The 12,477-nt window shown below is 50.5% G+C and overlaps 1 protein-coding gene across 1 annotated transcript in view; it reads right to left on the bottom strand.

The window, feature by feature from the left end:
• Positions 1-12,477, bottom strand: part of DGAT1 (diacylglycerol O-acyltransferase 1) — a 34,396-nt gene that overhangs the window by 20,371 nt on the left and 1,548 nt on the right. Inside the window, exon 2 of the mRNA XM_083449067.1 lies at positions 1,548-1,635. Within this exon, the coding sequence (XP_083305193.1) occupies positions 1,548-1,635 (88 nt within the window). The remainder of the gene's footprint in view (positions 1-1,547; positions 1,636-12,477) is intronic.

Genomic DNA, 12,477 nt, shown 5'->3' with positions numbered 1-12,477 from the left:
GCAGGGCAAGGAAGTGATCTCCACCCTGTCTAGCACCCCACAACAAGGAGGGGGCACAGCAGGAGGGATCAGGCCCACAAGTCACAGTTTTCCCCTTAGGAAGTGGGGGGGTGGTAATTCAGCAAAGGGGGGCTTCAGGAAGAAGCTGGATAGGGATGGGGATGCACAGGCTGCAGTTCAAAGTGCGGGGCCTTTTCAGGATTGGCCCCTGACATGCTGGCTCCAGCTGAACCCAAAGCAGAAAGCTTTGGGGGTTGAAACTGGAAAGCCCCCTACACAAAGAGGATAAGTGGAAAAGCTAATTTTCATAAACATCCCAGTCTGGAAGTTGACCCTTTCCTGGAAGCATCACGCAGCTTTCTATCCTGGCAGGGCAGCCTCAGAGTGGAGCCCAGTGGCTAGGGGGCCAGAGAGCGCCCTGGGGTACGTGCCAGCTGCTGCCATCGCCTCTCCTCGCCTGGGCAGCAGGAGCAGAGCCAGCCAAGCACTGAGGCCACCCCCCACCCAAGAGTGTTGCAGGAGGAGAATCAAAGCAAAGGGCCTTCTGGCGGTTCCCTTGCTCCGAGAAACGAAGCTACAGGGAACCAGGCAGAGGGCCTCCTCGGTAGTGGCACCCGCCCTGCGGAACGCCCTCCCACCAGATGTCAAAGAGAAGAACTACCTAACATCTGAAGGCTTTTAATGTGTGACATTTTAATGTATTTTTAATCTTTGTTGGAAGCCGGCCAGAGTGGCTGGGGAGACCCAGCCAGATGGGCGGGGTACAAATAAATTATTATTATTATTATTATTATTATTATTATTATTATTAAAGCTCAGACCCCACACTAGCCAAGAGTTAAGCAGCCAGAAGAAGGAGGGTTATCTCGCCCCATGATTTGTTCAAGCATTTTGCCCAGGCTGATTAAGGCCTCCTCCCACAGCAAAGGCACGCAGTTTCACTTCACTTTTTGCGAGAAGTGAGGTTACAGGGAACCAGGCGGAGGGCCTTCTCGGTAGTGGCGCCCGCCCTGTGGAACGCCCTCCCTTCAGATGTGAAGGAAATAAGCAGCTATCTTATCTTTAAAAGACATCTGAAGGCAGCCCTGTTCAGGGAAGTTTTTAATACGTAATGCTGTATTGTTTTTCACACTTGAGTGGGAGCCGCCCAGAGTTGCTGGGGAAACTCAGCCAGATGGGCGGGGTATAAATAATTATGATTATGATTATGCTTATTATCATTATTATTACCCCAGGAGCCAGCATCCTGGGACCAGATTGCCGGGCTATCGACACCACAATAGCCCTTCTGTGCCATCAGGGATGGCCACAACGGCCTCCTTGCCCCTGGAGTGTGTCCGTCTGCCTGGCTCCCGGCCAGCTCCTCTGCAGGGAAGGGATCCGGGTGCCTCTGTCTGGGGATTGGCAGCTGCTGCTGCTGCTGCTGCTGCTGCTGCTGCCGCTGGGAGGCTCAAGAGAGCAGAGGTGCTGCAAGAGACCTGGCACGAGGTGCCAAGCAGCCTCAAGGCAGGAGGGCAAGGGCAGAGGGGCAAACTCTTGCTACTCACCAGCATGACAACACACCAGTTCAATATACCCCGGTAGTTGCTGTAGCCACTGGCTGAGCTCAGCAGGGAATCCTGAAGTCTGTGGCATCTGGGAGGGAAGGAGGAAGAAGAAAGGAAGGATGGAGAGGTTAGAGGAAGCAGGGGCAGAAGCAGGCCGGCCCTAGACGCAGGCGGGGAGAAGAGGTTAATGCACAGCCACATTCGCACCCCAAAGCACTCATGCCCAAAACCTTCTCCCCAGTGCTGACTGGGGCGGATGGGCATTGGGAATCAAAGCATCTGGGAGGCACCGGGGGTTTTGCAAAGGGGGCGCTGCTCCACAGGAGGCGGCGAGGGCCACCAACTTGGGAGGGCTTCAAAAGGAGGTTAGACAAGCTCATGGAGGAAAGGCTGTGGACCTCTCCTTCCTTGGGAGGTTTTTCAGCAGAGGTTCGATTGCCACCCGTCATGGATGCTGCAGCTGAGATTCTTGCATCGCAGGGGGTTGCAATGTTCCAGAGCTGGGCGATATACCGTATTGGCCCGAATATAAGCCGCACCTTTAAAATTCAAAGGGGGGGGGGATAAAAAAAGAATACCCGACTATAAGCCGTTCCCTTAAAATTCCGCAGGCGCTCTCACCCATTCCGATTTACCGTATGTCTGTTTCAGCGGCGATATCGCAAAAGCCAATTTTTGTTAGGTTGCGAATTTAACTTTTCACAGTCGGAATTTGGGGGGGGGGAGGAGTGAGGCTTATATTGGTATCATCCAAGAAACTGGTTTGAAGTCCATATCATGATATTGGTTGCATAATTTTTGACCTGGCAATATATCACAAATCATGATATGTGTGTGCAGAAATCACAAGGGGGGGGGGGGACCATGAATGCCTCTAGAGAGCTCCATCCTTATTTCAGATATTGTGGGATATTGTTGGAAGCCGCCCAGAGTGGCTGGGGTTACCCAGTCGGATGTGCAGCACAGAAATAATAAATTTTAGTCGTATTATCATTATTCTATCAGTACATCACAATGCTTATAGCTGGTGATACCTCGGTTTAAGAACAGTTCTGTTTAAGAACGATTCTGTTTACGAACTCCTCCAAACCGGAAATAGTGTCCCGGTTTGAGAATTTTACCTCGGTCTAAGAACAGAATCCGAACGGTGGTCTGGCACCAGGAGTAGGAGGTCTCATTAGGGAAAGCGCGCCTCAGTTTAAGAATGGTTTTGGTTTAAGAACGGACTTCCGGAACGGAAAAAGCTCCTAAACCAAGGTACTACTGTATATCACAATGCTTGGAAAGCAGGTGTTGCCCAGCCCTAGTTGCTTCCAACTCAGATTCTATGATTGGGCTCTCAATAACTATTATCCAGAGAAGCTGTGCTCTGCCCTCGCAGTCGCTGAAAACCTTGAGAGGGGAGGGGGCTCTTGTGCTTAGATCCTGCCTGAGGATTTCCTGTGGGGGCACCTGGTTGGCCACTGTGAGTTCAGGATCCTGGACTAATAATAATAATAAGTTTTATTTATACCCTGCCCACCCTGGCCAGAGCCGGGCTCAGGGCAGCTAACATCAATAAAATTTCAATAAAAACATACAGTATTTTTCGCCCTATAGGACGCACTTTTTCCCCTCCAAAAATGAAGGGGAAATGTGTGTGCGTCCTATGGGGCGAATGCAGGTTTTCGCTGAAGCCTGGAGAGCGAGAGGGGTCGGTGGCACCGACCCCTCTCGCTCTCCAGGCTTCAGGAAGCTCTCCGCAAGCCTTGGGAACCCTGGTTTGGAGGCTGGTGGTGGGGAGAAGCGCGCTTCTCCCTGCTGCCAGCCCCACAAGCTCAGGGGACAGCAGGGAGGCGGAACGCTGCCATCCCACTGTCCCCCAACCTGGTTTGGAGGCTGGCAGCGGGGAGAAGCGCCTCTTCGTGACCCCCTGGACCAGAGCACGCCAGGCACTCCTGTGTTCCACTGCCTCCCACAGTTTGGTCAAACTCATGTTGGTAGCTTCGAGAACATAGAATCATAGAATCATAGAGTTGGAAGAGACCACAAGGGTCATCGAGTCCAACCCCCTGCCAAGCAGGAAACACCATCAGAGCACTCCTGACATATGGTTGTCAAGCCTCTGCTTAAAGACTTCCAAAGAAGGAGACTCCACCACACTCCTTGGCAGCAAATTCCACTGTCGAACAGCTCTTACTGTCAGGAAGTTCTTCCTAATGTTTAGGTGGAATCTTCTTTCTTGTAGTTTGTATCCATTGCTCCGTGTCCGCTTCTCTGGAGCAGCAGAAAACAACCTTTCTCCCTCCTCTATGTGACATCCTTTTATATATTTGAACATGGCTATCATATCACCCCTTAACCTCCTCTTCTCCAGGCTAAACATGCCCAGCTCCCTTAGCCGATCCTCATAAGGCATTGTTTCCAGGCCTTTGACCATTTTGGTTGCCCTCCTCTGTACACGTTCTAGTTTGTCAGTGTCCTTCTTGAACTGTGGTGCCCAGAACTGGACACAGTACTCCAGGTGAGGTCTGACCAGAGCAGAATACAGTGGCACTATTACTTCCCTTGATCTAGATGCTATACTCCTATTGATGCAGCCCAGAATTGCATTGGCTTTTTTAGCTGCCGCGTCACACTGTTGGCTCATGTTAAGTTTGTGGTCAACCAAGACTCCTAGATCCTTTTCACATGTACTGCTCTCAAGCCAGGTGTCACCCATCTTGTATTTGTGCCTCTCATTTTTTTTGCCCAAGTGCAATACTTTACATTTCTCCCTGTTAAAATTCATCTTGTTTGTTTTGGCCCAGTTCTCTAATCTGTCAAGGTCGTTTTGAAGTGTGATCCTGTCTTCTGGGGTGTTAGCCACCCCTCCCAGTTTGGTGTCATCTGCAAATTTGATCAGGATGCCCTTGAGTCCATCATCCAAGTCGTTGATAAAGATGTTGAATAAGACCGGGCCCAAGACAGAACCCTGTGGCACCCCACTAGTCACTCTTCTCCAGGATGAAGAGGAACCATTGATGAGCACCCTTTGGGTCCGGTCAGTCAGCCAGTTACAAATCCACTGAGTGGTAGCATAGTCAAGACCGCATTTTACCAGCTTCTTTACAAGAATATCATGGGGCACCTTGTCAAATGCCTTGCTGAAATCAAGGTAGACTACATCCACTGCGTTCCCTTCATCTACCAGGCTTGTAATTCTGTCAAAAAATGAGATCAGGTTAGTCTGACATGACTTATTTTTCAGAAATCCATGCTGACTATTGGTGATCACAGCATTCCTTTCTAGGTGCTCACAGATTGTTTGCTTAATGATCTGCTCCAGAATCTTCCCTGGTATTGATGTTAGACTGACTGGGCGGTAATTATTTGGGTCCTCTCTTTTCCCCTTTTTGAAAATAGGGACAACATTTGCCCTCCTCCAGTCTGCCGGGACTTCGCCTGTTCTCCAGGAATTCTCAAAGATGACTGCCAGTGGTTCTGAGATCACATCTGCCAGTTCTTTTAATACTCTTGGATGCAGTTCATCTGGCCCTGGAGACTTGAATACATCTAAACTAGCCAAGTATTCTTGTACTATCTCCTTAGTTATTCTGGGCTGTGTTTCCTCTGCTGAATCATTTCCTCCAAATTCTTCAGGTCGGGCATTGTTTTCTTTATCGGAGAAGACTGAGGCAAAGAAGGCATTGAGGAGTTCAGCCCTTTCTGTGTCCCCTGTTTGCATTTCACCATCTTCTCTTCTGAGTGACCCCACTGTTTCTTTGTTCTTCCTTTTGCTACGAACATACCCATAGAAGCCTTTTTTGTTGCTTTTAACCTCTCTAGCAAGCCTGAGTTCATTCTGTGCTTTAGCTTTTCTGACTTTGTGTCTACACGTGCTGGCTATTTGTTTGAATTCCTCTTTGGTGGTTTCCCCCCTTTTCCATTTTTTGTACACATCCTTTTTTAATCTTAACTCAGTTAAAAGTTCTTTAGATAGCCACCCTGGCTTCTTTAGGCACCTTCCATGTTTCCGTCTCATTGGTATTGCCTGAAGTTGTGCTTTTACTATCTCCCTCTTAACAAACTCCCAGCCATCATGAACTCCCTTTCCTTTTAGTATTACTGTCCATGGGATCTCACCCAGCACTTCCCTAAGTTTTATGAAGTCGGCTTTCTTAAAGTCAAGAAATTGAGTCCTAGTATGCTTGGCTGCTCCTTTCCGTTGTATAGTAAACTTCAGAAGAGCATGATCACTTGCGCCTAATGATCCTTCCACTTCTACCCCATTAACCAGGTCATCGACATTGGTTAGGACCAGATCTAAAATGGCTGTTCCTCTTGTTGCTTCTCCCACTTTCTGGACAATGAAGTTGTCTGCAAGGCCAGTGAGGAATCTGTTTGACCTTATGCTCTTGGCTGAGTTTGACCTCCAACAAATATCTGGGTAATTGAAGTCCCCCATTACTACTATCTCCCTTCCTTTTGCATGCTTGGCCATCTGTTCCAAGAAGGCATCATCTATGTCCTCCGTTTGGCTTGGGGATCTATAGTAAACTCCCACAATGAGGTCACTATTATTCTTCTCTCCCTTAATTTTGACCCAAATGCTCTCACTTTGGCTTTGAGGTTCTAAATCTTGGATCTCTTCACAGGTATACACATCCCTGACATATAACGCCACTCCTCCTCCTTTCTTGTCTGGTCTGTTTCTCTGAAATAGATTGTATCCCTCCATTTTTACATTCCAATCGTGGGACTTATCCCACCAGGTTTCAGTGATGCCTATTATGTCATATTTAGTTTGCTGTACCAAGAGCTCAAGCTCATCTTGTTTATTTCCCATGCTTTGTGCATTTCCATCTCGTGTCCATGGAGTTTTCTTGGCAGGGATACTGGAGTGGCCTGCCGGTTGCTACTCCAGGTGGATCACGTTTGGTCAAAACTCTCCACTATGACCTGTCCATCTTGGGTGCCCTGCTTGGCATAGTTCATAGCTTCTCTTGAGTTCTTCAAGCCCCTTTGCCATGGCAAGGCAGTGATCCATGAAGGGGCCAAAGTCCATTATGGGGGCCTAATCTGGCGGTTGGCTTTATCCAGCCCCTGTTGCAGTTTAATTCCCAGGGCAGAATCCTGGGGGGGGGGGGGGGAGCTCAACAACTTCAAACCTAAAAAAAGGTCAACAATTTTGGTTGGCCCTTTGGTCGACCCTCACGGCCCTTCACTTCATCAAACCTGGCCCTCTTTGAAAAAAGTTTGGACACCACTGAATTAGGTTCATGAGGCAAGAGGGAGAGATTCTTCCGCATTCTCCAGCCCAACAGTCTTCCATCCCCTCCACAAATCTGAGCCATTTCCCCTACTTGACCCCAGGGTGTTTCTTAATCCCAGGAATTAACCCCCAAGCAAGGCAGTGTTGCTGGAGCATCTATCACAGCCCCTTAATCGGTTTGGATAAGCCTTTTATCTCGATCTCTTGGCTGAGCTGCAGGCCAGCCACCCACTGGGCGCATTCCACCAAGAAAGGGAACTGACCTAGCAGGAGAAAACCACATTCTCCTTTGCAAGCTTCCACTTTTTCGACACGGGAAGCGTCACAAAGATAAGAGGTGACATGACAGAAATTTATAAAATTATTCATGGCATGCAGTAGGGCTGGTCAATGTCTGGTTTTCAACATCATCAGCTAAACACTGTGATATACTGTACCGATATCTAAAATAAGGATGGAGCTACGCAGAGCCATGGGCTGGCTTCAGTTTTCCCCGCAACGTGATTTTTGCCGGCTCCTGCTCCTAGGATTCACTGCCAGGGGAGAAATGAGCCGAGTTAACAGGGACTGCAAGAATGTACACAACAGGCTTCCTCTACCTCGGCCCTCCAGATGTTTTTGGCCTACAACTCCCATGATCCCTAGCTAGCAGGACCAGTGGTCAGGGATGATGGGATTTGTAGTCTCAAAACATCTGGAGGGCTGAGGTTGAGGAAGCCTGGTCTAGAAGCATTGGCTTGCTTCATGGTTTCCCCCACATTGTGATTTCTGCATAGCGTGCCCGCACACACACACTCCTGTGAAATATCGCCAGGTCAAAAATTATGAAACCGAAAGCATGATTTGGACTTCAACCCGGTATTGGGCATTACATCGATATATTGCTGAGGCCTCTGTTTAGTCGTTTCTGACTTTTGGAGAAATTGGACACAGAGAAACGTTTCATGCAATGCAGTTAAACTCTGGAACTCCCTTACGCAGGGGTGGCGTTAAAAGACAGGAGGAGAGAGCTATGGAAGGCTGTGGGAATGTCTAGGAAGGTAGGAGAGGATATTTGACCGCTCTAGCAGTACATCACTCCTTGCTCCTGGCCGTGATGGAAATGCTTCTGAATGCCAGTTTCTGGAAACCACAGGAGAGAAGAGGCCTCTTGCGTCCGAATCCTCCTTGCAGGCTTCCAACTAGGGCATCTGGTTGGCCATTGTCAGAACAGGAGGTTGGCCTAGATGGGCCCTCATTGACTTGATCTAGCAGGCTTTTCTTATGTCCTTATGGATCACTGCTCGTCCCAAATACCCCTTCAAGATTACGGACGTTGCCCACAAGTGATCCGCTCATAAAAGCAGACCAGGGCAGATCAGTGTCTCAATGACAGCCTCAGACACACACATACAGGGCAGCTTAGATGAAATTCTCCAAGGGCCGAAATATTGGGGGGAACCTGGTGTTCTATTCACCTGCTCATTTTTCAAGTTCATGCCCCTGTGCTGCTGGTCCCAAAAAAGCCTATGGTGAGTCACTAGAAATAGTATTAAAAACCCAAATGTCTCAAAATACCACCTTCCGCTTTTAGGAGCTGTGATGCTGGAACTGCAGCACAGAGCCCAAGAGCCCAGGAAGGAGGGGGGCTGATTTCAAAGCCCCCCCCCAAAAAAAAACCCCGCCAGACAACGGAGCGTTTCTGGGTCAGCCATGCTCAGCAGCAGCTCAGCTCCGATTCCTTGTGCCCTTTGAGCAGAGACGCAGGAGCCCAGCCTCCTGCTGCTACCTGAATCGAAGAGCTTCTCTCTGCCCCACAATAGTCCTTGCTCCTTCCGGCTTTGCAGCAGCCACACCATTTGACGCTCTTTTGATCAGGCCGCTGAGACAAGTGTCTCCCGGCCAGACTACAACCGCCAGCCTTCCCAGGGAGGAGGCACAAAAGCCATTCTTGCCCAATAGTCGCCTTAAGCATCTGCAGGGGGAGGCAGAGACCCCTCCACGGGAAAAGGCCTTTGCCCAAGTCCTTGCAAGGCTGCTGCCAGGGAAGGCCTTACAGCAGGGGTCAGCAACCTTTTTCAGAGGTGGGCCGGTCCACCGTCCCTCAGACCATGTAGGGGGCAGGATAATATTTTGGAAAAAAATATGAATGAATTCCTATGCCCCACAAATAACCCAGAGATGCATTTTAAATAAAAGCACACATTCTACTCATGTAAAAACACGGTGATTCCTGCGGGCCAGATTGAGAAGGCAAATAGGCCACATCCGGCCCCCGGGCCTTAGGTTGCCTACCACTGCCTTACAGAGATAGAGGGACAAACGGTCCACAATCCCAGGCTGGGAGTAGAAGAGGAATAATAATAATATAATAATTACCCCGCCCATCTGCCTGGGCTTCCCCAGCCACTCTGGGCAGCTTCCAACACAATACTAGAATACAGTAATGTATCAAACATTGAAAGCTTCCCTAAACAGGGCTGCCTTCAGATGTCTTCTAAAAGTCTTGTAGTTGTTGTTCTCTTTGACATCTGGTGGGAGGGCGTTCCACAGGGCGGGCGCCACCACTGAGAAGGCCCTCTGCCTGGTTCCCTGTAACCTCACTTCTCGCAGGGAGGGAACCGCCAGAAGGCCCTCGGAGCTGGACCTCAGTGTCCGGGCAGAACGATGGGGGTGGAGACACTCCTTCAGGTCTACCGGACCAAGGAAGGCTCATTTCTTGCTCAGCTGTGGGCTCCCTAGGAATCCTGGTGACATAAGCCGCTGCTTATCTGCCACAGCTGGAAAGCCAGTTGTCCCCAGCACGGCCACCTCCACATCTCCTTCCAAGGCAGCTTTTGGCAAGCGGGGGAGTGAGGCACCTAATCCAGACCAAGGATCTGCTCCACCCCAGCACTGATACCCAGGCAAGGAGACCAAGGTGTCGCCATTTCAATAAAACAGGCCTGGCAAACAGGACAGAGAGGGCCCGCCACTTCTGTTTGCAAAACAGGCGAGGCACAAGCTGGTGAGACCTGCTGCCAGGTATCTTTTGTCCAGATTCTTAGACAGGTAGAGCAACCAGTTGAGGTGACTCAAAAGACAGGCAGGATCCAAAGTTGTGGAGTAGGTCAGTTTACCCGAAACAATGCTGTATGGCAGGGAACAGACTCTCACAAAAGGTGGTGGAATCTCCTTCCTTGGAGGTTTTTACGCAAGTTGGGTGGCCTCCTGTCGCGTATGACCTAGTTGAGATTCCTGCATTGCAGGGGGTGGACTAGATTGCTCTCGGGATCCCTTCCAACACTACAATTCTATGGTTCTAATTGTCTTCCACTGCGGGAACTGCAGGAGGCAGTGGAAGACAGGAGTGCCTGGCGTGCTCTGGTCCATGGGGTCATGAAGAGTCGGACACGACTAAACAACAACAAATTGTCTTCCACAGGTAGGCTGCGACCCACTCCTGGGTCACATCGTGGCCTAAGGAGCCTAGTCCCCACCCTGGCACTGCAACATCAGCTAGATTCAACATGCGCAGGATCACTAGGGACTAGTAACTCAGGTCTCGGAGAGGCACCTTTCTATGAAACAGAATGCCTCTTGGCATTTAATAGTCCAGAAGCACCTCCATTTTGGCACAAATCACATGCCTCTAAATATGCAATGTCTAACTACCCTCTTTCTCCACCCACAACTAGAGCCACTGTTCAGTTCTTATCATTTCCCTCCACGGCAGTAAAGGCAGTGCAAAGAAAGCTCCCTGGAATACCTCCATCCAGGTACCCACAAGGTCCACACCTGCTTTGTAGTAGCAAAGCGTCCTGCTGTATCCCACATCTTCAGGACGCACACACACATGCACCAACCACTTTTGTGGTTTTGGAGCAATTTGCATTGCAAGTCCTAGACGGAGTCTGCATCCTATGTACCCCATCCCAGGCCAGTCAGGTTCAGCGCCTCAGAGGCAGCCCTCCTCCGCAAGCTTACCAACAGGAACCTGAAGCTGCTGAGAGGCAACCCGGAGGTGTGGGATGAAGGACAATCAATATTCAGGTGCTACCTAAAACGGCTTGCTCTTTTCATCCAGTTCCAGTGAGAGAGCAGAAGTGCTGGTTCAGCGCAAGGGACTGGCTGTGTAATGACACACATTCCAGAGAAAACAGAAGTACCTGGGCAGGTAGTCCAAGACAACAGTATTCAGGTGCTAAATGGGTTTTTGCTCCACCTGAAGAACAGGTCCACCTCTGTTGTTGGATGCACACTTTGCTTCGGGGTTTCCCAGCTGCTCCGGCTACCTCCTCACCCAGACAGATGTTCTGGGCTGACGTTACCCTGGTCTGATGCCCCCCCCCCCCAGTGTTTCAGACCGTGACTCACATCAGCCCTAGTCAGCAAAGCTAGGAGTCAGGTCCCAAGGCAAGATGAGAAGGGCCAGACCTGTCACCTTTGGGAACCCTCTCATGCTCTTGGAAGAAGGGAGGGGGGCAAGAATGAGATGCACTTGCCCCACCAAAAGCCCTCCATGGCCCAAGGGCACCTGCCTCCCCCGCCCATCTTCACAGGGGAACGGGACAACGTCATAGCTATCTGCAAATATACCACCAGGGACTGCTCAGCCTCTCTGCATCTATTGGGTTCTTCCTCCTGCAATCCCAATTTAACACCTAAAAGGTAAAGGGACCCCTGACCATTAGGTCCAGTCGTGGCCGACTCTGGGGTTGCATCGCTCATCTCGCTTTATTGGCCGAGGGAGCCGGCGTACAGCTTCTGGGTCATGTGGCCAGCAGGACTAAGCCGCTTCTGGCAAACCAGAGCAGCGCACGGAAACGCCGTTTACCTTCCCGCCAGAGCGGTACCTATTTATCTACTTGCACTTTGACGTGCTTTCGAACTCCTAGGTGGGCAGGAGCTGAGACCGAGCAACAGGAGCTCAGCCCATCGTGGGGATTCGAAGCGCCAACCTTCTGATCAGCAAGTCCTAGGCTCTGTGGTTTAACCCACAGCACCACCCGCGTCCCTTAATTTAACACCTAACTCAACCCAAATATTATTCTGCACCATCAGCAAGAGCCCCAAAACGGAGGGTCGATGTGAAGGAATGTTCCTGCATCAAGCCCTCCCAACACCTGAGCCGTTCTAAGTCAATGTGGGGGCTTTGCTGAGAGTTGGGGGGGCACTTTTGCAGAGACCCTGCCTGCCTCTATTTACAAGGCCAGAAAAGCTCAAGGAGAAATGTCCATTTTAGGAGGCAAACCCAGCCACCCTCATTCCTCCTAGCTCTTGATAGAGCAAGTCTAGGAGATGGGCAACATTTGGGAAAGGAAGGCATTGGCGGGTGGGGGCCACATTTGACCAGCCAGTCTGTGGGGCCTCACTTCTCTCTCACCCCCCCCCCCCAGTTCTGATAGGGCTTTGGGATTTCCCCGGGGCCATGGCCAAGACCTCCTTGTGACAGTCGGTTTGCACACCCAGGCAGCACGTTTGCAGCTGCAGGGAACATACAGAGACACTCAAAGTGTATGTGAAATCCTAGGGTGAGTCACGCAGGATAGGCAGCCTGGCCATGGGGGGGGAGGAAGGCAGAAGGGGAAGAAAAGCAGCCAAGAACAGGGTCAGAAGTTGAACCCAAGTGGGGATGGTGACAGGAGCCACACCCTGCTCACTGCTCCTCTTTATTGCCCTCCTTTGCCCCTTGAAAAGAGGCCGGCTACTTTATTGGGGGCAGGGAGCACAAGGAGG

The sequence above is a fragment of the Podarcis tiliguerta genome (assembly GCF_965153285.1).
Source record: "Podarcis tiliguerta genome assembly, chromosome: 7".
NCBI lineage: Eukaryota > Metazoa > Chordata > Lepidosauria > Squamata > Lacertidae > Podarcis > Podarcis tiliguerta.
The sequence above is the reverse complement of the archived record's forward strand: the minus strand, read 5'-3'. Positions and strand labels throughout refer to the sequence as shown.